The sequence below is a fragment of the Emydura macquarii genome, unplaced genomic scaffold (genome assembly GCF_026122565.2).
Source record: "Emydura macquarii macquarii isolate MOO-44397 ecotype Brisbane River unplaced genomic scaffold, CSIRO-AGI_Emac_v2 contig_3348, whole genome shotgun sequence".
Taxonomy (NCBI): Eukaryota; Metazoa; Chordata; order Testudines; family Chelidae; genus Emydura; species Emydura macquarii.
This window is the reverse complement of record NW_027133485.1, coordinates 7426852-7454826: the sequence shown is the minus strand read 5'-3', so window position 1 is coordinate 7454826 and position 27975 is coordinate 7426852. Positions and strand designations below refer to the sequence as shown.

Below are 27975 nucleotides of genomic sequence, written 5' to 3'. Positions count from 1 at the left end.
TGCCTTAACCATATATTAAAAGTTGGACAGTGTCGCCCACACTATTCCAAAATCAAAAGGGCTGTACTGTATCAGATGTCTGTGGTCCCCATTCTGTAGTACCTGAGCCCCATACGAGTTTGGATGCATTTATCCTCAACACCCCTGAGTGGGAGTTCAGTGCTCCAATCCCCATTTTACAGACAAGGCAAAAGGAGGCTAAGTACCATGCCCAAGGTCATACATGACAGCACAGGGGCAGCAATGCAGGTCTTCCAAGTCATAGGTTAGTACACTAACCACTAGACCGTCCTTCCTCCCTCAACAGCTAAAACCAGAGCTAGCCATTCCCACCTGTACAGTCCAGGAGAGGCATTTATATGGCACCACAATATTGAAACAGCACCAATATTAACCCCAGGGTAGTCAGATGTTGGGGATGTTGACATCACCACACATACACAAAGCAGAAAGAAATCTCTTCAATGAGTTTAAAAAAAAAAAAAAAGAAACTAATTTTATTTCTTAGTTTTGAAAAACAAAACTTCTTACCAGGAATCACAAAAGCTTCAAAAACTGCAAACCACACATTCTGCTTTGCCATCTTTACAGAACATTATAGACTGTTATCAGAGCAACATGGTATGGTCATAGTAAGCTAGTCTACATGGACTACAGCTTGGATTGTCACATCAGATACAATATAATATGGAGTGCATGTTACTGTAGCTTTTCTTGAGAACACAGACACGTCACTCATTGAAAGGTGGACGAAAATGGTAATGTACACCTAAAATACAGGACACACAAGGAAAAATCTGCATTGTATTCTCAATTCATAAAGAATGTTATTGAATTAGATGGTCACATACTGACATGGAAGTGATGGAAGATTTAGGTAAAGACAAAATCGTACAGAAATCACATGTGCAAGAGAAACATATGTCCACAGAACAAGTTGTCATGTGATCAACAGCTGGAATTTACTTTAATACTTCCTGGAACTATAATACTTCACACAAAGCAGCAGCAAGAGAGTGAAACAGAAATCAAGTAAAGTAAGACAACAGACTCCAGCTGTTCCTAACTGACATTCCTCTTGCTTCTCAAATATAATTCTTTAACTGTGCAATGTCTAGATGTTAAAAAATAGTGCATTAATGGAAATTAATAGATAGGATCTCTGAATTCCAAATCTGTTCAAAGTCAACATTTTAAACGGTGACGCAAGCCGCCCGTAAAAAAAGTACAATCTATAGAAGACATTGTGAAGTCCAGGGGTTACACAGGTTATACTGGGTTTTTTGGGGGGGAGGTGGGTTTTGAGGTACCTCTCAGAAGCTGTGCAAGTACAGCCTGTGATGGCAACTGGCCTGCAAAATACATAAATATATAGTCACAAAGACCTTGTTTTTAGACACACAAGAGTGCTCTGATACTCAAATTTCTACACTTAACAGCACTGCCATTTTCTTGTGTGTGAATATGCACCTCAGATATGCAGCTCCCAATTTGAGAGAAGAGTTCAGCCCCTGTAAGATGAACAACTGCTGCCAGGGAAGTGCCCTGTGAGAAAGTAAAATCCATGCTAGTGATTCAATAAAGCAAGATATGGGCTAAAGGAAGGACAGAGAAGACAGGTGAAATGGCATATTTGATTGGATGGGGGCAAACTGACATCATCATCTCAATCGTGAGCAGTAGCAAAAGCTGGAACTCCACAAAGAAAACCCCATCTAGTATCCCCCAATATACAGGTGCAGGAAGTTTGTTTCAAGCACAGGAAGGATCATTAGCCGACAGGGCACTGGATTGGGACTCAGAAGATGAAAGTTCAATTCCTCACTTAGCCACACATTGCTTTTAATTACCTTCGGCAAGACACTTAATCTTCCCTGTGCCTCAGCTCTCCCATCTGTAAAATGGGGATACCAGTACTTCCCTAACTCATCAGGAATGTCTCATTAATGAGTGCAAGGTTCCCAGATACAGTGGTGATGAGAGCCATATAAATATGGATTCAAACTTCCTACCTTGTAGTTACATGGTTTAAAAAAAAAAAAAAATCAATCACTGTTTTCGGTGAACTCTCTAATTGCGTAGCCTCCCACTCAAACAAATGGGAGAACAGCTCAGTAAATACTGTCCATCTACTCCTCTTGCATTGCCTCTTACAAATCATAAGCAGTCTGTTTTAATTCCAAAGAGTATTCTCAAAGGGAGTCCCAATAGCTTGAGAGAAGGTGAAAGAGGCTTAATTCATTAAACAATTTCTATAGGTTGCAACTAATTAGTTACCATCATCTGAGCCGTGGGAGATGTGAATTATCCCAACTGGGAAACTCTAGCTCTTCTCAACTCTTCAATGAACCTTTCACATAGCACTTCAGCACTAGCAACTAGTGTCTGTGCTTTCTAGTATTTGTTTTTGCAAGTAGTTTTCAAAACTTATTACTTGCCTAAAAATTTGATCATTCAGTAGATGGGCCAGATCCGCAGCTGATACCATAGCTTCACTGTCCTCAACTGAGCTGTTCTGTGCTGATTTACAGCAGCTTCTTCTCCAACCATGTCTCATTCTCTGAGATAGTCCTGTCATTGGTGCAGGACAGTTAAAGCTTATTTTTAGGCTAAGCAGCCAATCTGGCTACGAGCAAGAGTAGTCAGTATGATTTAAACTAAACATGTTGCCACTGGCATCATGAAGTCAGATACCTTCTTTTTTCAGAATTACATGCCAAACATGAACAAAGCAATGTTAAAGAGCCTCACGCCACATTCCCAAAAAAGGGACTGTTCTATTAACTTGGTTGGCTGACTGCTCAGTATACGCATCCCATAAGCCACAAAGGGGTATAATTCAACTAAAATGCTACAAAGGGTCTTCTACTTGGAGCGGGTGCTGCAAAGTGGGGGGGATTTGATAGAGATTAGATCTGTGGAGTGGGGAGGAGAATTTTGTAGGAGGTTTAGTTCTGTTGGCTGTTTAATTTTATTTTTCAGATACCCAGAACTTTTGGGTAGGCAACCCTTTTACCTTCATAGAAATTCAACCAAATAAGATTTAAATGAACTCCCAGTCAAAATTCACACTACTCTTATATCACTGATCCGAATAACATCGAAGATAGGAAGAAGGGGTCGAGTTACTTCCTGGTGAAACACCACAGACTAATAACAGTTACACCAGGGATGAATTTGGCTGTTTAGCATGCATCTCAGCCCACTCAGACTGAATTATTTTCAAGGTAGATTGGTTATATGGGACATATAGCTTGCCGGTAGATCCTCAGGGCCAAATGATTGATCCATACTGGCTGTATACTCAAGGGCTTGACAAGATGGATTTACTGATCAAGCAAATGTCAACCAATGTCAGTGGCAGCATCTATTACATACCCAACAAGTATTTCAACAGAGACTGCTTAAAAACATCTTGGTTGGCTTGATCAAAAGTATTCTTTCATCTCTTGCACCAGGATCTTTTCTTCTCTCCAGTTTTCTAAAAAATAACTTACATTCCACAATCGTGGTCATAGATGTTGGACTTTTTCTATAGTGGAGGAAAAAGTACCTTGTATTCTGCTGCAAATACAATTGTCAATTTGCCTGACCAACCCAGTTGGAGAAACTGAGTTTATAGTAAGAAGAAAAACAAAATAACCCTTCCCCCACCTGCCCCCGCAAACTTTACAAGAAAGTGTTCAGATCAGCTACAATAAAGGAGTGGGAAACTGGCAGTTTCCTGTTTTAGGAGAAAATGATATAACCTCACCAAAACAAAATAAAACAAAAAAAAGTGAGAACAGTTTGTTCTTATAAAGCATGTCGAAAAAAATGAACAGTTTTTGCAGCGCTGAAATTAGCGCAAGGCAGGCACTAACAGTTCAATGCCAAGCATTCAGAGTGAGGAGGTGGGAGGGCAATTTTTATATTTAATTCAAGGCAATTTTTTAAGCCACACAAATGTTGTCTTTCTCCTAAATTGCTTATGAACAAATCTATCAGGAAGAAGCCCACCACAAACCAGAAACTCTAGGTGTTGACAATTCGTTCAACTTGCAAGCGTACAGATTTGTTAGGATACCCAGCTTCCAAAAAAGACAAATTACATATTCCAGATGGGCCCAAGTTTGATACAGTTAATGGAAAACATTGAATGGCACTGCAGTATTTTTATTCCGTCTTTTTTTACACCATGGATCTTTTATGCTGGAATGCAAGTCGTACATTTCACACAAGCTACATTCACAATAGCATTATTGACTTGATGCTTTGCCTTATAACACAGCATTCTTGAAGTTTTTCCACTTTACAACAACATTTACGAGGGGGCAGAAACTGAACAACCAACAAAAATGTAACACTACAGAAAATCCAAAATTGATTGATTTCTGGCATTTTAAAATGCAAAAAGCCCTGTTGACAATATAAGGACTGCAGGTTGGGAACAGTGAAAAAGAGAAGATAGACTTTGAATGGCTTGATAATAAAGAGCTACATAAATGTTATGCCAATAAAGGCAAGACACACAAGAGGAAAGATTTTTCTTACTTTTTTCCCCCTCCTCAAATGCATACTGTTTCTGCCTCCAGAATGAGGACCTGCCTGCAGGATCCCATTTTGCAACTTGAAGTTGATGGCAGGAAAGAATCAACAGCTTACACAACATTGAGGTCGGATCTACTGCACCTGTTTGAATTTATCACCATTAATGCACTCTCTCACTGTCAATCAAGTCAAAATGCTTTAGAGAGTTCAATAAGCACTTTTCATATAATTAAAAAACAGTATCATGATTTGGTAAAGGCCAATTTCAGACTGATTTATGTACAGAAATCAAATATGAACCTAAACAGCCTAGTCTGTTCACAAAGAATTTCTGAACTATTTTTTATAGAAAAAAATCTGTGTAAGCTAAAAAAGGTCGCTTATAAAATAGCATAAAACCATAGGAGCATGTGCCACTATACTGAGGCATATTTCCTCCTACTAAAACACTTAACACAGAAATTCACAAAACCACAGATGTATATTTCAAAAGGTGCTTCATATTTCAGAAGTTGCAGATGTGCTCTGAGACATACAGAATGCCATGAAAAATACCATGTTTTTAATTATAACAGTAAATCAGGAGTGCAACCTGGATAAAAACAGGGTGTGGATTGGTTGAACCACCCTAGCAACTGATTGTCTTTTTAAAAAAAAAAAAAAAAAAAAGAAGCAAACTGTAAAAGTTTAGGAGCAAAAGTTAAAAACTAACCCTGGACCTCTTACCCCCATCACTATTTAATCATAATCTAATGATTATTCAGTTTACATATAATGTATGCCATCTCCAGGACAGGAGGGCTTTACAGTATTGTTAGATAGGGCAGGAGGCTTAACATTCTATAGCTGAAAAATCGTTTCACTCAACATACTGTAAGTCAGTTTTATTTTAATCAATTGTCAATGCAAACAATTGTACCTATCAGTGTAACATCACCCCACAGCAGCATAATAGTTTTAGAGGCAAACTCCATCTGCCTCCTAAGTGGTCTCTGGTTTCCCCTCTTTGTTGTTTTTTCCAATTGCAGTTCTACTAACTACAACTCATTTAATTCTGCACGTGTATTTGTGCCTCATGTCAAATCATAAAGGTATCTTCAAAATAAAAATTATTTGGCATTTCTGAGAAAAGTAACTGGAACACGTACATAAATGGGCCAATCTGTGGAGTAATTTTAGTGTACGCTGTATATTACGTTTATATTTAATATATTAATTAGAAGATGCACCAGTAAAAAAGAAATTTATAGATGGTACTATTAAGACATTGTTTTAGAATTTGGTACACCATGCTATACAATATCAAGAAAATGGTAATATATCTTCAAAAAACCCAACCGCTTGCTTTGCCATTATTTTAAATCTGGTGGATTTGCTACATTTGAGGGGTTAATCCTTACAAATTAAAGTGCTGTTTAGAATATTGGCATCTAAGAACTTGAACATGAGACACAACTACAAGTAAAATCTCCTGCTGCTATATATAATGCAGCAACGCAGACATCAATACATGTATTAACTTAATATCCCCATATAGACATTGTTTACAGCATCACAAGATTTAACAGTGCATGGTACCCCCTACCTCCAGTGTACAATCAAATGTTTTAGTTTCATTTAATATTGTTGGTGGAGGATCTGGGCGCTTTGTCTGCAGGATTTTCTGTTTGGGATTTTTAATTTCATCTTCCTCCTCTGTTTCACTTTCACAAATGTGAACGACTACGCTAGGAGTAGACGCTGTTCCAGCATGAAGCTCATATTTCTCCCCTATAAAGTACAACACAAAGATAAAGCAAGTTAAAAGGTTTATAGTTAAAACTCAAAGTAACAAATCTGTAACAGCTTCCCACAGGAAATAAAGTACCACTGAACCTTTTTTTATTTCAAAACATGTTTCTCTTATTATTCACAGTAAAAGATGTACTAAAAATCTAAAGATTCATTTAATTCCTTTTCATCTTTAATTTAGTCCACTTTCATCCCTGATCTGACTAGTGTTGCGTACATGTTTTGAAATACATTGTCACCATATTTATTACATTCTGCTCTCTGCATATGAACAACATTTAATTGATATTTTGGAGGGAGAGATAGAAACAAATTTAAATGCACCATTAAAGGGTGTATAGTTTACAATGTTTAACTTAATTTGCATGCCAAACTGAGGCAATATCATTTACACTATGTACTTCTACTGGACCTTTCATCAAAGGATCTAAAAAGTGCTTTGCAAATATTAAGCCTCAATGCGCCTCCACTCAAAGTAAGTTATGTATTTACTGTATGCATTTTACAAATGAACAAATGGAAGCCTCATGAGGGTAAGGGATTATTGACCAAAGTTACAAAGCAAGTCAGTAGCAGAGCATGTCACACCATGAACTGAGAAAGGGGAGTTTCCACTGTCAGGGGAAAGAAGTGGCAAAGTCCCCAGAAAGGTCAATACAAAGATTTGACAATTAAATTATATGGTGGCCATGTCTAAAAACATGGCAGTGATTGGCACCCTAGAAAATATCTAAGATAGATAATGTCAATTAACTTAACCTTACACTGATTTTCTCGTTCAACTAAATACACACTGAGATTTCAGTGGCAAAATTAAGTAAATATGTGGCTTTCGCTCAAGAGCATCCACTCCAGCACAGTGCTAAACTCTGAAGCACTCTCAATCAATTAAGAAATTGGCAGAAAAGGTATTGAACCACTTTATCCCTATGAGTAACCCAATGGACAAACAGGAGATCTGTGTCTATATTTCACTCCTTTTCCTGAAGAGGTGAAGAAAGCGTCTGAACAGACATTTCTGAAGCTGAACAGCAACAAAAGCAGGAAAACATTCTTACCTGGACCCAATTTGGAAACAGCACACAGTAAATCATAGTTTATTCCGGGAGTCGCATCTTCACTCTGCTTCCACCCAACTGGTGGAGATGCAGGAGGCGAGATCAGGAATTGTTTGACAGGTTCTGGGGGCAGGAGGTAGGACTTATCTCCTATTTCACTGGACACCTGGACCTGAAGAAACAATGCCACGATGATAATAGAATCACAGAAGTTAGACTAGATGATCTAATAGAGATAGAAGAGATCTCTCTCTTTTACAATGTAGGGCTGTTCTTCATAACACCTTTCTAGTCTTTTATCCAGTCTAGCTTTAAAAGTTGCAAGCAACAGAACTTTCACCACTTCCTTGGAGACTATCTACAGGAAGATGTCTTTCATGGTCATGAAGTTTTTCCCTAATACTAAATCTAAATTTTTTCTCTCTCAATTTCTTCTCACTGTTTCTAGTTATTTATTTTGTTAAATGCTTACAATGAACTTGGCACTGTATACAACACATGCTGAGCCACTAATCCAACAAAATTTGTACATGGACCCAGTGTCTGTGGAGAGCAGATACTGGACTGCACTTTTAGAAAATGAGTGCATTCAGCTTGTGGAGGAGGGGAGAGATTTTTTACTCAAGAGTGACCCTTCCAGCCAACTACAAAGTGGTATAATCTGCAAGTGGAAAAAGAGGCCCTAATGTGTGAATTCACACAGAAGTTGAGAAAGGATACATCTATGTGGGGTTAAAGGGAACTTCAGAACTCTGTCAGGCATGAGAGTCCATAAATAAGCACCGAATGGAGAGGAGAAGGGTGCATTTAGAGCATCCACATATTGCATCATACCTGTGCAAAATACAGCTTCAGCTTTTTCCCACTGAAGTCTGTCTCATGCAATTCTATCCGTGCTCTTGCTGCTGCCTCTGGGTTGCTGAAGTTTATCCTTACTCTTCTAAAGCTTTTGAACAACTGGAATGTAACTTGGTTATCATAGATCGTGAAAAGTGCTTCAAATCTTTCCTAAATGTGAAATAAAAAGATTCTTCAGATCCAAAATGAAGATTTTCATTCAATAAAAATATACTTTCCTTTGACTCCGCCTCCCAGTTACATTTCTTCAACTAAATACTCCCTCAGAAACTGAAGATTCTCTAGTTCACTCATCCCCTTGCTTTTAAAAGTTTAGTACAGACCCGCCCAGCAATTGTATTAGACATCTCTTCTATCAGAGGCTTGTAAGAGAAAGTAACCAACTTGAAACTTTTAGCCTTGTTTTACTGTCTCTCTTCCATCTCCATTTTTAAAGTAATTTGGACTCATGTAAACAAAGGCCTATAGATCTTAATTCATATGGTGCCATCTAGTGACAGCTCAACAAAGATATTTCCATTTTTAAGTGTCTTTCACCTATGGCTCTCAAAAACACCCTGGGGATAGATAACAGAAAGAAAATATCATAATACCACTACATAAATGCACAGGACCATCCACATCTTGAATAATGTGTGCAGTTCTGGTCGCCCCATCTCAGAAAAGATGTATTAGAATTGGAAAAGATGCATAGAAGAGCAACAAAAATGATTAACCGTATGGAACAACTTCCATAAGAGAAGAGATTAAAAAGATTAGGACTTTTCAGCTTGAAAAAGAGATGACTAAGGGGGGAAATGAGAGGTCTATAAAATCATGAATGGTGTAGAGAAAGTCAATAAGCAAGTGTTATTTACTCCTTCACATAACACAAACTCCAGGAGTCATTGAATGAAATTAACAAATAGCAAGTTTAACACAAACAAAAGGAAGTACTTCTTCACACAAATCACAGTCAATCTGTGGAACTCATTACTAGGGGATGTTGTGAAGGCCAAAACTACAGCACGGTTCAAAAAAGAATTAGATAAGTTCATGGTCAGGGAGGCAACCCAATGCTGTAGGTGCCCCAAACCTCTTGACTGCCAGAAGCTGGGAGTGGATAACAGGGGATGGATCACTCGATGATTGCCTGTTCTGTTCATTCCCTCTGAAGCACCTTGCATTGGCCACAGGATACTGGGCTTTATGGACAATTGGTCTGACCAATATGGCCATTCTTAGACACTACAAAGTCAATTGTCTGAATTCTTCTGCCTTCTATTGTTAAATGCAACACCCAAGATTAATCTCTTCCACTTACTAGAGGAAAAAAAAAACCCCCCCAAAAGGAGTTTGTTAACTTCTGCATTTGACAACCTTTTCTGTAAGTGTATGTTTCATGTATTTGCCTTTTAAAAGCTGAAATAAAACAGTTCACTGCATAGTTGACTATACATAAACTGCAGTCAGTAAGTTCCCCCTTTTGGTTGGGCGGGCCATCACCAAAGCATCAGTAGGGGAAAAAAACCCCATAAAAATCCATATAGAAAAATGCCACTAATATCACAAAAACTGTAAGATGACTAGGGGGCCGGCTTGGTACCTGAAAATAGTTTTAAAAAAAGTTAAATATCTTGATTTCAAATGAATGGCATCAGTTTAGCTTTGATGCCCCCCTCTCTCCCCATCAGTTACATGGGAATGCTGATCATTACCCACCTATGTAAAGGGCTTTGAGATCTACAGATGAAAAGTGGTACATGAAAAAGATTCATGCAATACATATACACTATTTACAGTTGTGACTATTGCAAAGTGGGGTTTGAATGAGGGAGAATGTTTATGTTTTGATCCAGATATAATTCTGCTTGCGCAGCTTGAAAACTGCACTAGCTTTGTAATGGAGCTTGAAGTTTCCTTGAATTACAGGAAGGCAAGTTGGGTGTGGAGGGCAGTGTGGGAGAAACATGCCCAGACAATGCCCATGCTGTTCCGGTTATGTAGCTAGCTATATTAGACTCCAGACCTGTCAATCCAGCACCAAATTCACTAGAAAGTTAGAATAAAAGAATAAAATGAATAAGAACATAAGAACGGCCACACTGGGTCAGACCAATGGTCTATCTAGCTCAGTATCCTGTCTTCCGACAGTGGCTAATGCCAGATGCTTCAGAGGCAATGAACAGAGGAAATGGATAGGATAACCCCACAAACCCCATCAACGGAGCTGATTTTTAGATGCGCTTTCAGTATGTGCGCACACAGCACATTTTCCATTTGATTCAGTAAGTGTGTCTGCTGTGCATTCAACCCTTAAAAGAAGATATAGGGAGAATTAAATCAAGCCACTGAAATCTATGTTCAGAGGATGACAAAGCAGAGTTTCATAAAACAGATAAAAGCCAAATAATATATCAAAGCAGCTTTGTTCTTCCAAGCATTAGGAATAAGCCTGCATAATAAGTTTTCCATTTATAGACCTCACACATAATTCTAACCTGTTCTAAACAAATATCTTAGTTACGAAAATGAATCAGCTCAGATGAGCTTGTTAACAGGCCAATCAGTACTGTTCACAAACTACATTTAGAGAAAGAAAATTTAACCCAGTCCTGAAATATACCAGTTCAAAACAAGGCTCCATGTGAATTTACATGCCAATGCAGATTGCATTCTGAAAGTCCACTTACAGAATGATTTCATGTGGCAGCCAATTATTCAAGTGTCATTAGAGAGAGAGCTAGCATGTCTCCATACATTAACTTAATGTGCACAGGTAATGCTATTGGAGTACTTACATGGAAAGTAGATACAAGTCACACTTATCAGAGACATGTATGAAACAAATTATACAGCTAATGTCTTGTGGTGCATCTTTTCATTACTCTCCACACAAAGAAGGAATGATGGGATAATGCCAGCTCTGTGAAGGCATAACTGAAGCAGTTTGGGTAGCTTGTTTAAGAAAGTATTTCCAGTTTTGTTTTTAACTAATGTTTTACTAAGTTTCTGAAAGGTAACAGATGCTGAGTGAAGCCACTGACGTCCTTACAAACATAAAGATGGATTTTTATGTATTTTATTTTTTTATTTTTTTTAATTTATTTTGAGAGAAGAATGCTGAGAAGATTATATTTAAAAGATGTTCCACCAGATACAGGACTATTTTAAAAAGCAGTCATTTAAAAGTTTCAAGACAGTGTCTCTCTATATAAGTTTTCAACCCATTGATGACAATGTATTTCTGCCTACTGAATGACACATACAAATACATTTCTGCCTCACTTGACTCATCTTTAGTAGAAGTTTAGTGCCAACACATAGGACTGGAAGTTAGCTTTTCTGGGGACCTACACAGAGCTAGTAATAACCCATGCTCCTGCTAAACCGAAGAAATGTAGGTAGCACTACGTATAACATTAATGGCTGATGAACTAGGTATTTTCTGCAAGAGAAAAGAAGAAAAAAATTAAAGCTCTGCAACTGAAAATAAGCCATTTGAAAAACTGAACAGCCGGCACCTCTCTCCTGCACCACAGGGATACGATTATAGCACGCTAACAGAGCAACAATTCTTATTATATAACACCCCCTCCCTTATTCAACTGCAGATCTGTAAGCTGCTTTAAAAGTTATTTGCATATCTGATTTATGATTCATCTCCAATCTACCTGCACTATTGACTTCCAGTAGCTCCTGTAGTACAGATGAATTTTTAACAGTTAATTGTTTAAAACTAATATTAAAACAGAACCCCAGAAGAGTTAAACTGTGGTAAGAAAGTAAATTAAATGAAAACAGAAAAGGGTAAAAGGGGCTCTGATTTCCTCTCAGACTGGCTACTGCCTTGGTTAGCCTCTGTACTAGGGTGCTGACAACCCTCCCATTACACATGCCCTTGTTAGGGTCAGTGAGGCAAGGAAGTACTAGTGTCTGGATGCCGGAGGCTACCCACTGCCAAAAATAGAAACATTTTTTCTTTGTTAACCCTCCTTTGAGCCTTTAGCTCCAGAGCTCCTGGCATTAGCATCAAGGATCTCCAAGGTCGATAGCTGTGATATATTGTAATGGTAAAAGAGCAATTAAAATTGGACCGCAAAGTGGCTTAGAGATAAGAAGCAGAGGCTATTGGTAAAAGAAAAATGTAAAGCATGGAGATAGGCTAACTATTTTGCTTTCATGCTCACTCTGGTTGACCTTGTATTTAAATGGTTTTGAAAATGGCACCGTTTCGTAAGTTATTACATTTTCAGATGGTGTCAAATTAACATGCAGAGGCAGCAAATGCTATGGAATAAAGTAAATAAATCTGGAATTAGGCGAGTTGATCAGGTTTATAGGATAAAGGTTCATGCAACTACTGGAAATAAGATAATGAGGATTATAGTTAACAAAAAATCATATTGTCGGTATTCTACAATGAAGGCCACTGGACAGGTCCTTGTAGTTACTGCAATATCTGCAGAGAACAAAGTACACTGCATCGAGAGGAATAACTGCAAAAGGCTTCACTAGAATGTAAAATGAGTTCCATACAGAACACAAACCAGCATACACCAGTTAACACACTGACTGCATCTGCACAAGGCAATGGTTAAAGACAAATACGTTCTGCCAACAAGGGACAAAGAAAACAACTACAAAGCAATGAAAAGACCAAATCCTGGATGACCACAGTATCTAAAGGGCAATACAAAGAGAAAAAAGGGCAGCAGTCAACAGTCAAAATGTCTAGATTTTCTAGAAACATGATGTGCTGGTCATCACAGAGAGGGCATCACTTAAAACTTGTTCTATAGGATGCTGGTCTCTTTCGCCTCCACCCTTCCCCACTGGAAGTGATGCTGGGAAGCTAGGGAGTGAAAGCCCTTGAGGAGGGGGTGAAATACCTACTCCCTGAAGTTGCTGATGCTATTTTACAGATTCCTATTTGGCAGAAGGGAAAACGGCCTACCTGTATATTTTGCATGGATATTCTCTCTCTGCTCTGTGAACTATTTAATAGTTTTTATACCTTGCTGATGTAACTTCTCCTTTTGTAACTCTTTACATTTACTCTCCTTGGTTTAAGGACACTAGTCCATTTCAAATCAAGTCATACTCCAATCATCTGGTACAATAATGTTTCCAGAAACATTTTAAATACTGGTTTTAAAGATATTTCCCTAACAGAAAAAAAAATGCAGTGAAGATAGAGCCCATGAGACAGGCCTCTGGGATTAAGGGTAATGAAGAAAAAAGACCTCCAAGATTCTAGGATCGGAAATGCGTTTAAACACTTATTGCTGACAGAATTCTAGCATTGTTTCCATAACCAGTTTGGGTAGGGATTCTTTTTATCTGAAAGCTGTGGTAGAACTGTATTATAAAATGCACTGTAGGCTATGGAGGCTAGTGATTCTATAGCACGGCTTGGCTAGTGGTTCTTAAAAAAAAAAAAAAAAAAAAAAAATTATTTCTACTCTGGTTAGGGAAGCCATGCTAGAATTCTGTTAGCAACCATATTTAGACATGGTTCTCTGCATGGGCAGGAATTCTTACGATCTGTCTAATGGGAAAGACATATAAGGCTGATAGATAGAAGTTATTTAGGGGGCAGTTATGAAATTATGTATAGATGTTAAGCAGGGAACTAGCCTGAAAGCAGCTAAGGCATATTAGCAATATTTCACTTTTATATTTAGTATCATTTATATTCAGGATATAGGTCAGAGATTAGCATACCCTTTCCCCTTCAAAGGCTCTTAAACACAGGCCATCTGCAGTTTTATCTGAACTGCAGTAAAGAAGAGGGATGATTAAGATTTGATATTTCTAGACTACTCTAACTACTAAATCTTTGCATAAGAATCCTCATTCCTAAAAGCTTTTCTTCCGGAATTAAAAAGTCTAAACAATTTCATTTTTATCCCATTAGCCAATAGAGTTTACTACTAATATAAAAGAGCTGTCAGAACCATCTTTGAAGCATCTTTGACAAGAGCATCCTAGTACTGAATTGTGTTACCTATTAAAACGGGCACTCTAGGCAGCTAGGCCTAAGTTTTTATCTAGATTACCACTCTTGTTTCTACCTGTGGGACATGAGCATGCATAGAGAGTATGTGCACACACTGCATTGATCGCCTGCTCTACACTGCCCACCTCCATTCCTGGGAGTAGGAAGCTGAATCCCAGCTCCAGCATCTAATATGCAGCACAAGTTTGTTATACAAGTTGTCCTACAGCAAGATGTTGAAATATGGAGACTGCCTGGAACCAAGAGTTCAGATTTAGGAAGGGATGGATGAGCCCTTCACCTTTATGGGGCTAATATTTGAACTCTGTGCTGTTTGTGGTGTGTAGGTCTTTTCACCAGCTCTGTGTGAACACTAGAGATCCCAAGACAGTTAATAAGATCAGGAGTTTGCCCCTTGTTTTCCCTTCTCCCACTGTTATGCAATGCCATGTACACTGCCTGGCTGTTGCCCTCTATCCCAGAGATGGCAGCATTTCTGTGGTGCTGTATGTATGTTTGTGAAGTGCCTGAGAATGAACAGCACTATATATAAATATTAAGGCTGGTGGAAATTTTGTCCAACAAAACCTTTTTTCGATGGCAAACTGAGTTTTAAATGAAACATTTTTCATTAAATGTGTCTTCTTACTGTAGAAAATTTTGATTTTTCAGCAAAAGGAAGTGTGAAAATCAAAAAGGTTTTGATTTTGGACCAAAACATTTCAGCTGAATATTGAAATATTTCAGTTCAGATAGGATGCCGTGGTATCTCATGTGCATTGTAGTCCAGTTACCTCGAGTTCCCATTCTCCTATGTAGGCCAGGCTTCCCAGCCAGCCAATTTCCCATGATATACCATGGTCCCTGGACTAATGCCCATGGGGCACTGGGTCCCCTCACCAGAGGAGACAGCATGATGCATCATGGAAAATGTAGTTTGACAAGATAGCCTGGGTGATAGAGGGGCATGAGGCACCTGAACTTCAGTTCCCATGAAATACCACAACAGTACAGTAGAACGTCATCTATCCGATCCTCCATTATCTGGCTCTCTGTATTAACCCAACAACTGGCGCACACAGGTCCAGAAGTGGGTACTCTCTCCTGTGGCTGCTAGATGGTGCTACAGGCTCGCACTTTCCTATGATCTAGATCATCTTAATTTTTGCTTATTCGATGTGGCCCTGGACCCAGTTAGACTGGATAAACGGGATTCTACTCTATTTCCAAATCACAGTACTTTGGATTTTGGCTGAATTACTTCAGTTTTCAATTTTTTGCTGAAAAGCTGAAATTTCTGTGGAAAAAAGCCATTATCGGACCAGCTCTAACAAGATACGTTATTACCAGAAAGGCTAGAGTCTTCCATTGTAACTTGGATAATCAGTTACAGAACCAAACTTTATCAATGAGAAAAGAAATAGCTTTGTGGTCCACCCACAGTAATGGCAGCAGGAACATCTACATTCTAATCCTTGCTCTAAGATTGGCTTGGTTTTGAGCTACTCTCAACCTCTGTAATTCAGTTTCCCTACCTGAAAAATGGGGACAATATTGACTATTTATATCTCAGGGGTATTATGATATTTGTCTGGTGTTTTGGAAATACAAAATGATATACAAGTATTAGACGTAAAACTCAATTATCCACCTATTTTAGGTTCACTAACATTTTTGGATAATGAGTGTTATGGACAAGTCAAATTTGTTTCTATATGAATTTCAGATTTGGGATACAGCTACCGGCTTGCTCCTCTCCAGGGGAGAGAAGTTAGAGGGAAACTAACACTTGAGCCGACATAGAATGCGTGCGCGTATGTGTATCAGACAGCGAGAGAGAGGGGGATGTTATATAGAAAAAACTGTCTACAAAACAGGTTGTTTAAAGAAATTATTTACTTTCTTCTAATGTTTCTTTCAAATAAATGTAGGTAAAATTAATCTTCAGACCACAGAGCTTAAACAGGCCAATGCTTCACAGTGTGTTTGACACAAACATGTATGTTTTAGCAGCAACTTTAATGTGTGTTAAGTCAGAATTTAATCCAACTTCGCACAAAACTGTCCTGAAAATACACCTGCCCACCACCATAATCTATTTGCCTGCTATTTGACATGACGATAGAAAAATTAATGATCTTTTATTATTCTGCAAAAAATACATGAACCTACTTATCAAGGGGAAACAGGCGAATGGAATTTCGCAAGGCTGCCCTAATCGAATATGTAGATACTTAAGTGCCATTATAAATCATGGGCCAGTTACTGCAATCCTTATTCTCTATAACATAAACATTATTGTCTGCAGTCAGATCATATATTTCAGGCTATTGCTCCAGAGAAAGAACCTACAAGGGTCAAGGGAGAGCTGTCAGCAAGGCACTCTCAGTGCTGGGGTCCTATATTGTGAAACAACTGCTGGATGAGATCAGAATGAATGCTAGTCTGCCCAGCTTCAGAGTCCAGTGCAAAACCTGCATTTTGGCAGAAGTTTCCTTGTAATGATGGGGAGAAGGGAGAATAAAGATGGGGGGGATTGTCGAGTTTAAGTCAAACCCTAGGATGGCAAGAGTGGAATCCAATTTGTGATCTTTACAAATGTGTTTTACATCTAGATGCTATGGCAGTTAGCAGCCTATAAATATCTTTGGCTTTGTTTGCTGCGATTAATAGTTTAGGAATGCAGTTCACTGCCTTTAAGAGGCTGATTTAAATTGAAGGGCACTACCTAGCATCCCTGATTTGCAGACCAATGTTTCCTAGCTGATACCACACCTTCCCCCAGGCAGCATCCAGAATTTTAGACACAACTATAGTAGGCTTCACAGTTCTGTAAATCAAAACTAGAAGGAAGTTACAGATCAAGCCCTCTTCCCTTACACAAACAGCTCAAGTATCAGCCACAGTTTGCTTTCTAGAGCTCTTGCGCTGTAGAAAATTCTTCCTGACAGCCATTAGAAACAAAGGATGGCTACAGGTCTGAGGCTATGTACTCACTACAGCTTAAGTCAGTACAAGTTATGTCACTCAGGGGTGCGAATAAGCCACCCTCTGCCCAACGAGTGACATAAGCTACACCAACCTAAGCACCGGTATGGACAGTGCTATGTCGGTGGGATAGCTTCTCCAGCCAACATAGCTACTGCTGCTCGCAGGAGCTGGAGTAATTAAGTTGATGGGAGAGCTGTCTCCCATCAGCTTAGAGCATCTGCACTAGCAGCGCTACAGTTGTGATGCAGTAAGCTCTATAGATAGCCAGACTGAATAAAAAATATGCTAATGGTTCAGAGAAGCCTTGTTTGGACTAGAAATTTCAAACTACTTTGGAATATTATTTATTAGGTCTGATAAAATACCCTGTAAACAAATACTATTTTTTAACAGTGATCCTTGTCCTATAATCAAATATTTAAGTCCTTCATGGCCTATAAAACGTAAGGCAGGAAAGCAGCATGCAGGCTTGCTTTGAAAAGTACTACAGCATACCACCAACCTGATATGCTAGAAATATTTTACATTACTAGCTGTTTTATAGTAGTATATAGTAGCAATTTGAATTTATTGGCAAGCAGCATTGAAATCAATTTGAATTTATTGGCAAATCTTCTAATTATTTTTCACCCACTAGAGTAAATAACACTGAAAATCTAGACAAAATATGCTCTAACTACAATTGCACCAATTTAGATCATTATACCTCAGGTCCCCTTACCTTCTCTTCTTGTATCTCAAACACAGCTTCAGGCACACTGCAAGCAAAGAGCGAGGTAGGCAAGTCACTTAAATCCATCATCTCTTCTAAATCGTCTTCATTTTCTCCAAAGATCATCTCTTCTTCCTCTTCTTGATCACTGCTGTAAAGGTCTGGCTGGCTGTCACTCCAGGACTTCATAGTGTCTCTGAGCATTGTCCACCAAAAATAACTCTTCTTTATGTGCCAGGGCTTCTAGCAGGAATCTGTTGAGAGAGAAAAACAGAGAATTTCATGTACTGAATTTGTCAGTAAATCACATTTTCCTGCTACATTGTTCTTTGAAATGAATTATTTTATGCAGGAAAAGAGAAATCAACATGAAGGTTGCCTATAGCCCATAGTACCAAAGCACTTTATCTCATTCCTATAAACCTGAGACAACTATTTGAGCTGTGAAAAGGAATGTGAGAAACCATCTATTCTGATAAATGTAAACAATTTTTGTCAGAGTAACAAAAATTAAGTATTAGAAAACTGTTCTACAAGCTTTCCTCAATGCCATAATACTTTTCATTTAGATAATTTTCTCTCTGAGTATGTCAAAGCATTTTACCAAAAATTAATCTTCACACAGCTAGTGAGAGTTGTGCAACATCCTCATTTTACAGATGGAAACAACATGTACACTGAAGTTGTGTCTTGCCCAAGGTCTCTGCAACTCAGTGGCAGAACCATGAACGGAACCCAATATTCCTGACTCGAAGCCCTTTGTTCTAACTGGTAGATCAACAGTGTCTTCCAAACAGACATTGTATGAATAGAAAAAAAGTTATTAAGCTATATGGGTATATAGGTATATATATGGGTAGCCTGCACAGTGCTATACATGCAATCATCAACAAATGTGAGATGCAAAAAAAAATTGCAATGCAAACAAGATATCACATAGGATACTAAACCAAAGACCTCTCAGAACATGAACTATTTTTGCATAAGCAACTGCATTTTATAAAACACATTTTGCCAACTCTTGATAATACACAGGAGCACTTTTGCAGTGAGAAAGGAGAAGTTATCATATTATTGTAAATGAATGTGTAATCTATGGAAGAAGGGCTGCCAGCCTGCACTATGTTTGGATTTTGGAGTGGGGGGTAAATTGTGCAGAACATTGGAAAAGTTGGCATCCAGCGTATTTGTTTACCATCTGCAGTTGTTTGTTTTGGATATTTTATTTAACTAGCTTATTGGAAGCAGTCAGCTAAAAACGCCATTAACTGTAACCAATATATCTGTAAGGGGGGAGGGAGGGAGGGAAGGAAGGAATCAATCCATGCTCACTCATGTGTTTGTTTAAAGCAAGCATAATTAACAATACCCAAATACCCTTAGGAGAAAATTTGTGGAAATGAGGAAAATAATTATTTTATATCCTCAGCTACTGATCTAGGCATTTATAAAGTGCTTGGGCACTGTTGCACTGTGCTGTATTCATCTGATCACACTTGTAAATAAACGAGGACATTTTTCAAACACACGTGGAAGTTGGCATTGCGTTTACAGCCAATGACCTAATGTAAACAAGCCTGTGCACACAGAAATTGCATGGGTTTAACCAAACATGAGGTTAAATTTACTTAGTTAAGCCAATGAAACTGCATGTGGATACATTTATAAGCCCCTTAGGAACGTTAATGCACAAAGTTGCACTGACTCAACATGCCGTCCTTCAGTAAACCAGTGCAATTTTGTGTAGACCTGACCTAACTTCCCCAGCTAAAGTGAGTTTTACACATGATTTTCAGAACAGAATATTTCAAACGCACTGATTAAACAACATAAAGGGAAAGAGGTGTCATGCCAGAATATGCTTGTGTAACTGATAAACAATTACTGATTCTCTGAGGACTAACTCATCTAAAAGCGAAGGAAAAAAAACCCAAAGACAAAATAAAAATCAAAACAGAGTGGTCTGGAAACTCTGAATTTTAAGAGATAATACCTTTGGCTGACTGGCATGGAAATAAGAGGGTGAGAGTGCACAAAGTCAAGTCGATCCATGAGCAAATAAAATTAAAAATACTAACTGCATTATTTATAAAATGACAGGAATATGCACCCCTTCTACAAAAGGCTTAAATCACAAGATCTCTGCCCCTCAAAGCTAACAATCTATCTGACAAGTGCATTACATGTGCAAAGGAGGTATGGGGATCAACAAAGGTGGTTTTGAAAATATTTGGCACAGAGAAATGGGAATTTGTAAGGGATGGCATAACAGAAGGAATGACAACAGTTAGAAGATTTAAATGAATAATGAGCAAGAGGAGAGGCAGGGACATATGGACAGACTCACTAAATATGGCTGAGTTACTGACAGCCTTGAAAAAGGTCAAATAACTTGAACTTGACACAGAAGAACCAAGGAAGCCAGTGAAGATGTTGAGGGAAGGCAAAGACGGTGATAAAGGAAGATGAACTAATTACTGTAACAGAGAGAGTGCCTTCATTTTCTCTCTCTCCTGTTTTCTATACCTTTAAACAGTAAAAAACACCAACACAGTGGAAGTGAGACAGACTTATTTACTCCATGGATTATCAGAATCCATTACAGCTCCTTCAAAATGGTTATGGTCTATTGTGTCATTTAAGGAGCAGACTACTGACATTAAACACTAACAATGACTGAAAAGAAGATGGGAGTATTTAAATTTTTCTTCATGTAATTGAGACATAATGAGCATGTGTTTGTGTACATTCAGCATATGGACACATTGCATTGGAAGGAAGCACTGCAAAAAGTCATAGGACTGAGCAACGAGAGACCTAGGTTCTACTCCCACTTATGCTAATGTTCACTGTGTGACCTTAAGCAAATTTGGTCATGGGTATGTCTATACAGCAAAGAAAAACCAGGAGCTGGCCCATGCCAGCAGACTTGGGCTTGTAGGGCTGTTTCATTGCTGTGCAGACTTCTGAGCCAAACTGGAGCTTGAGCTCTAGGACCCTGCAGGGTGGGAGGATCCCAGAACTGTGCACCTCAGGTTCCACTCTGTAAAATGGGCTTTGTAATCTATGCATGAAAAATGCAACACAAGAGCACTTCTATAAGATTTTATACAAAAGGAGCCACAGAACATGCAGTATCCATGTGATTTATAAAACAAACCCTAGTTTTTTTAAATTTAAAAACAAAAGCAAATATCCTTTTAAATCAATTATTTTGGGGAGGGGGGTAATGTGGGGAAGGGGCTGGGTTAAGGAGGGCATTGCCTTGGGTGGGGTAATGAAAGATGGAATTTGGGCTGGTTAAATATTTGTAGATCAACTGACTAGCAACTAGTCAAATATCTTTAATACATATAACATCCATATGCACAATGCATTTTAGGAGTAAGAAGTTTACAGACAACTACAGTAGAACCCAATTTATCCAACCCTCTATTATGCTGCTCTCCATATTAATGGAACAATCCGCACGCACAGGTCCAGAAGCAAGCAATCTCTTCTTTAGCTACTGGATGCTGCTGCAGCCTTGCACTTTCCCATTCTCCGGATTATCAGATCTGACTCCCATCCCAATTAAATTGGATAAATGGGGTTCTGCTGTATTACCTTTCTTGAAGAAAGCCTGGATTTAAAAGTAAAGAACTGAGAGTCAGGAGGGCTAGTTGCTAAACCTGGTTAAACCAGATTTTTAGTGACACCTTGGGCAAGTTGCTTTAGCCTCCCTAGCTGTAAGTGGAGATAGCCTACATCACAGTGGTGTTGTGAGGCTTAATTTATTAATGTTTGTAAAATGCTATGAGATCTTTGAGTGAAAGGTACTAGAGAAATGCAAAGTGCTTGAGAATAGATTTTTGCACATCACACATTATATAACATCTGAGCAGTCAAATTATGTTGCTTCTAATGTGAAATTTAGTATTTGTTATCTGACACAAAACCAATTACAGAGCTGTACTTTGCAAAAGTTACTTTATTCCTTTTAAATTTGGAGTGAGTTAGCATTACTTTACTAATCATAGCCTATTTGTTTATATAAAATCAATATTGGTAAAGTTCATTGTCTGAAATACAAACATGAGTGACAAATTCAAAAACAAATGCCACATATTTAGAAGTTATACACTGAAAAAGCATTCTAGTGTAGGCCAACAGATCAACATTAGCCACCATCATCCATTCCTGTGACAAACTCACTCTTACTCGTTAAATTGTGGTTATTCAGATTCACAGGCATAAATCCTGAACTAGAGAGAAGATGAAGTGAATGAAAAATCTCCTTAAATCAAAATCACCACCCTTCACACACTTTCAATCCTTGTCATTTTTAGCCTTTACTTTAAGAGTCAGGAGTTGGTGTCAGAGTTTAATAATCAAACAACTCTACATTCTATCAAAATCAGTGAAGAAAAAATCAACTGGTATGACTAGTAAATAATATGTATTTTAAATCAAATATAAAATAATGAACGAATAGGACATTCCTAGCAGTCAAGTGACAGAAAAAAAAAATCAGTCTGCAGAAGTTGAAGGACATGTATTTCAAAAGACACATTTAAACCAGATTGGAAGATAAGGGGGGCAGGGGGAGAGCTATTCATGCTTAGGCTGAATTCCAAATTCCAACACAGACAAGTTTTAAAATCTTATAAATTGAGTTTTATAATAGAAATAACGTCTGCTCCTTCATGACACTGATGTTAGGTACTGCAAAAATCAATTGTGATGTTAACACACAGTGAGGAAAAGTGTACCGTAACTAGGATACATAAGAAATAAAACAAAAGACAATTTATACTATGTAAACAATCCATGTACAGAGTAAAGCAACCAAGCACAATGATTTAAAAACATAGCACTTTTTTGTGCGTTGTTTTGTACCGCACCCTAAAGTGGCTCAAGTATAGCATGAAGTGATTTATCTAATGATGCAGACGGAGGAAAAATGTAGTAGCTGAGAAAGGCTAAAAGTCACAGTGACCTTGCATTGTACCTAAACTAGTCTAAGGAAGTTTAGCAATAAACATGAACTAGTTCATCCCACTCCTACGTGAGGCAGACAAACATCATCATCCCTCTTTTGCAGATGGGAAAAAACCAAACACATGCAGGGTTTAAAATGAGTTGCCCAAGGCCAGAACAGCTCAGTATCAGAGCGGAGATTAGAGCTCTGGAGCTCCTGGCTTGTAGACATGTGCTCAGCCCACTACATAATGATCACACTATCCCACTTGCAGCATAAACACCCATACATACCATGAGGAAAATGCTGACTTTTGCTGAACAGCAATTTAAGAAGTTATTAAATATATTAATGCTATATAGGTATACATTATAGGCAGAAAAGGGAGGCTGCTTCACTAGTGGTTAAAGCACAGAAGTGAGATTTCTGGTTTCTCTTTCAGCTCTGCCTCTTGCTGAATTGAGGTGACGCCTTGTTACTCAACTTCTGTTGCCTGTTTCCACAACTATAAAATAGAAAATTGTCACTATCCACTCTTGGGAAGTACTCTAAGATCCTTGATTAAAGGTCCCAAAAAAGGCCCTGATCCTATAAAGACATGCACTCAATTTTACGCACTGTGAATAGCCCCACTGACTTCAAGTGCACATTGCTATAAATTAACCTCAACATGTTGTGAATAGTTTGATTGCAGCAATAAAAAGTTTGATTATAGACCATTTCCTGGTTTGTGAAATGACAGCTTTGCACTGCCCTAAGTTATTTGGGGTGATGGCAGCAGCTTACAAATTCTATTGCCATGATGCGGATAACTATTTTTCCTGAGACTGACAAAAGTATGAATCACCAGATAAACCATTTTATACCTGGAGTTAGGGTATAAAAAAGAAGCTTGGATAGTAGTAAGCAGAAGAGACCACAGCTATTCCCTTCAGCTACTGCAAGCCAGATCTGTGTAAATGAGGGTTTAATACCTACGCTGGTGCCAATCCTAGCCAAAACTGAGTTTTAACAAATCTTTTCTTTATGCCCAAATGAAATAAGCAAAAACTCCTAGAAGTAACATCAGCAGTTCTGCATTGATTTACACTACAATCTTCCTTGTAAGTGTAAAAAATAATCAGAAATGATACTGTCAAGTAGCTTAGATCCAGTTTGATCTATTTTTTTTAAATGCATCCCCTAATTCTAGTTATTTAATAATAAATCTACAACTCTGTTAATTTTATAGGATAATTTTTTTTTGCAAGTGTGCAAAAAATAAATAGTACCTGAACACCATAGTTTGCTTTGCAGCAGCCATTAAACTCTATGAAAGACTCATCACAAAGCCACGCAATACTCCACTAAAATTAGAGTGAGACAGCCAAATAAAGTAACCAATGTACGTATGGTATTTAAGAATTTATTATTACAAGCAGTGCAGACGGAAGTCTATCTTTTAAAAGACTATATACAAGTATTTTACAGTGTCTTTTTAAGAGACTAGTTAGACAGAAAAGAGGAGCATTATGTAGCCATCTGAGCACTATCCTGGGACTATCAAAGCTCCACTCCAGGCTCTGCCACTGTTCACTGTATGACCTTGGGCAAATAGCAACTTCTATCTAGATATTTTAACGTGCTTCCCACTGTGAGGCATTAACTCTCTGCCTCAGTTTCTCTTCTGTAAAAAAGGGAAAATCTTACATACAACATGGGTCAAGCCCTTCGTTTTTGGTTTTTAATGATCTTCCTGAAAAGTTTCTGGGTTTTATAAAAGCTATTGTTTTTTAACCAATTTTCACCCAAATTTCGGTCCACTCAAATACATGAAAATATGATATTAATAAAATCCTATACATTACATTAGATAGATATATTTATGTTAATAATAAATTAACATAAATGTAAATGTAAGACTGTCTATTAAAATAAGGCAATGTAATGGAAGATAACACATATATGGATATGCGTGCATACATGTACATCATTGCTCAAGTCCTATTTAAAAAAAAAAATGCCAGAACTCTCCAGACCTGGCTCCCTGCTCTGGAAGGAGAAATCATAGACTGGAAGGAACCTTGAGAGGTCATCTAGTCCAGTCCTCTGCACTTATGGCAGGACTAAGTATTATTTAGACTATCCCTGACAGGTGTTTGTCTAAACTGCTCTTAAAAACTCCAATGATGGAGATTCCACAACCTCGCTAGGCAATTTATTCCAGTGCTTAACTACTCTGACAATTAGGAAGTTTTTCCTAATGTCCAGCCTAAACTGCCCTTCCTGAAATTTAAGCCCATTGCTTCTTGTCCTATCCTCAGAGGTTAAGGAGAACAATTTTTCTCCCTCCACCTTGTAACCTCAGGTTACCAAGCAGCCATCCCTTCCTTCCAGAGCAGGGAGACGGGACAGAAGTACTTTTATTTTTCTCTATTTGCTGCTTTTTCTTCTATCCTTCCATTCCCTCAATATTAACCCAGAAAACTACAGAAATGCAGAACCAGATATTAGTATTCAATAATTTGTGTGTACTTAGGCATCCCAAACACAATATCTTTCTTTAGCTAATGTATGTTGTTTGAGTTCTCACGCATGTTTGCAGATGAGTAAGTGGTCTTATGTGCTCTAATACACTATAACCACATCAATCCTATGAACCAAAGCAGCAGTCTTAGCTACTCAGTTGATCTGACGCCTTATTAATTCCTTTATTCTGATGAGAGTAATATTATCTGGTTAGCACACTTAGACACCAAGATAATAAGCACTTTTAGAAATACCAAAAAGATGTTTTAAAAGCCCCCCTTTATACAGCACCATGAGGCCTTGTCAACAATGAGGATTTTTGGAAATTCTCCCCTATTGCTCAAACATCAGGAGCACCAGTGAAGATGTACCACTAATGTTTTTAACATTATTTTTGTATACCTGGTCTGAGCATTATTAGATTACCGAATGGAAAGAAAGCCAGCAGGTGATTTACATTAGCATCTCCTTTCTCCTACCATTGCTAGTGCAATGGTCGAAAAATTTCCAGAAGTCTTTAGTGTTGACAAGGACAACACATGCATCTGCTCCCAAGAGTTTATAATCTAAGAACCCAATCCAGCCAACACAAACACTTTACCTAGGTGAGTAATCTCATTTAAATCAATGTGTTTGCAGGATCAGCACCTAAGTTTAGAAATAACGTGTCCTCTTATAACAAATGGGAAAATGAAGAAATTAAGAATCAACTGAATGGTTAAATAGCCTGCTTTGGTTCTCAGACCACAAAAGCATTTAAGACTATTTCAAAACATATGTGCACAGGAAGCCAAACAATATGCCTTAGAAAACAAAACACATTGAACATATGATGCCTAACCACTATATGACTAGGTAGGGTTATATCACAGTGCACTGAACTAGAGATAACTGTAAGCTGAAAATAAAATGCCTATTTTTATGTCTCACATCATCCCTTATAGCTGCAAATAAAAGCAAACTGCTGTTCTTACTAAGTGTAGTACATAAATTGCTTTCAATATGTTGTTTTGAAGGAAGATTTTCTACACACAGAGACGTGATGATTATTTTGGTACTGACACCAAACAGATAATAGTATAATTCTTTAAAATTCCCTACATGCACAATTGGATATTGTAGCTCAAATACAGTAAAACCTGTCTTAGAGACCACCTGTCAGGAGCGACTGCTTGCAGAGGCCAGGGAACAGCACGGCTCTCGGGTGTGCAAACGTTTGAAGGGAGACCACCTCTCACAAGCGACCACTTTTGGTAACGCCCATGAGCGATCGCTCTTGGCAGGTTTTACTGGATTCGGTTTTGGTCTGAGACCTCAGTGCCCACAGGTAGGATGCAAACAGGCAAGCGCTTCCCATTTGAAGGAGACGACGGAGCTGTGGGGAGTGATTCCACCATCCATCCCCACGCCTCCAGAAGGGGACCTGCACGCTTCAGAAGTTGCAGAAGCAAGCACCACGGCCAAGGCTCGTGTCAGGGAGAGGGAGGTCTCCAAACTTTGGGCAACTCCTAGCTCCTGTGTACCGTAGCGCCTCGTCCGTCCCCACAGCCCCAGCGCTCCTCGGGCAAACGGGGGAGCGGACCGGACCGCCCAGGGAGCAAAGAGCTCACCGCGGATCAAGCCAGTCACACCCAGGCCAGGGCCTGCTGCCCGCTGCAGCCCAGTGGAGAGGCGGCAGCGCCGAGGGGTGTGTGTGGGGGGGGAAGGGGGTGGATGATGGACACTCCGCTGAGCAAACAGCCCATTTCCACCCTTTCAACGCCAGCGGAGCCGCCCCCTCCAACGCGAGGTCGCTGCGAAACCCACCGCGACCCCAGGGCAAACAGCTACCCCGCGCGCTGCCTCCCCCTCCCCCCCCGCGGGGAAGGGACCACGGAAGGGCTCCGGCGGGGAGGGAGGACGGCTCCTCGAGGGATGGGGGAGTTGTGAGGGAAAGAGGGCGGCGCAGGGAGGGGGGGACGTGGCAGCCGGGGAGGGGATGTGGGGCAGCGAGGGGCAAAGAGAGAACATGAGGGTGTGTGTGGGGGGGGGGGGGAGCAGCGAGGGCTCCGCTTTCAGGACTCACCGTCTCCTCCTGGGGTTCCCGGCGGCCGCCACGCAGGGCCCGGTGCCTCCTCAGAGGAGGGCGGGCAGGACGAAGGGCGGTGTCGGGGGGGGGGGAAGAAGCTGGCAGGGATGGTAGCAGCTGAGGGAGCCCCCCCGTCCGGGAGCGCGCACTGTAGTTCTCCCGGGGGGGGGAAGCGCGCGCTCCCGTCCCCGCATCGCCGTGGGGAGGGAGGAAGTGACCCGGATGGAGAGGGAGGGAGCGCGCACGGGGAGCGGCTCCTGCGCATGCGCCGGCTCGTGACAGTTGATCCGACTCGATTTTCGCCTGAGTGTGAGGAACCGCTCCCGCGGGAAGGGGGATGAGCCGGAGCCCCGCCCACCCGGGGAGCATCCCAGTGGGGGAGGGGCTGGGTTGGGAGGGGTGATGGGGGGCAGGGGCTGGGTTAGGGGTGACATTGCCGTGGGGAGGTGATGTGGGTGAGGGGCTGCGTTAGGGGGGGCATTGCCTTTGGGAGGTAAGGTGGGGGAGGGGCTGGGGGGA

General features: G+C 39.6%; 1 protein-coding gene across 3 annotated transcripts; it reads right to left on the bottom strand.

The window, feature by feature from the left end:
- Positions 1–469: 469 nt before the first annotated feature.
- Positions 470–27749, bottom strand: RCAN3 (RCAN family member 3). Of its 3 annotated transcripts, XM_067533911.1 has the most exons (6): positions 27454–27744; positions 17930–18174; positions 8214–8387; positions 7380–7551; positions 6116–6300; positions 470–4671 (listed from the first exon to the last, which is right to left on the bottom strand). In XM_067533911.1, exons 2-6 carry the CDS (start codon positions 18122–18124, stop codon positions 4663–4665), a joined length of 735 nt encoding a protein of 244 aa, XP_067390012.1. In that variant the 5' UTR covers positions 18125–18174; positions 27454–27744; the 3' UTR covers positions 470–4662. The 3 variants fall into 3 exon arrangements, with proteins under 3 accessions (XP_067390012.1, XP_067390011.1, XP_067390013.1); XM_067533910.1 differs by having other exon boundaries at positions 470–6300; positions 27454–27742; XM_067533912.1 differs by lacking the exon at positions 8214–8387 and having other exon boundaries at positions 470–6300; positions 27454–27749.
- Positions 27750–27975: the final 226 nt, after the last annotated feature.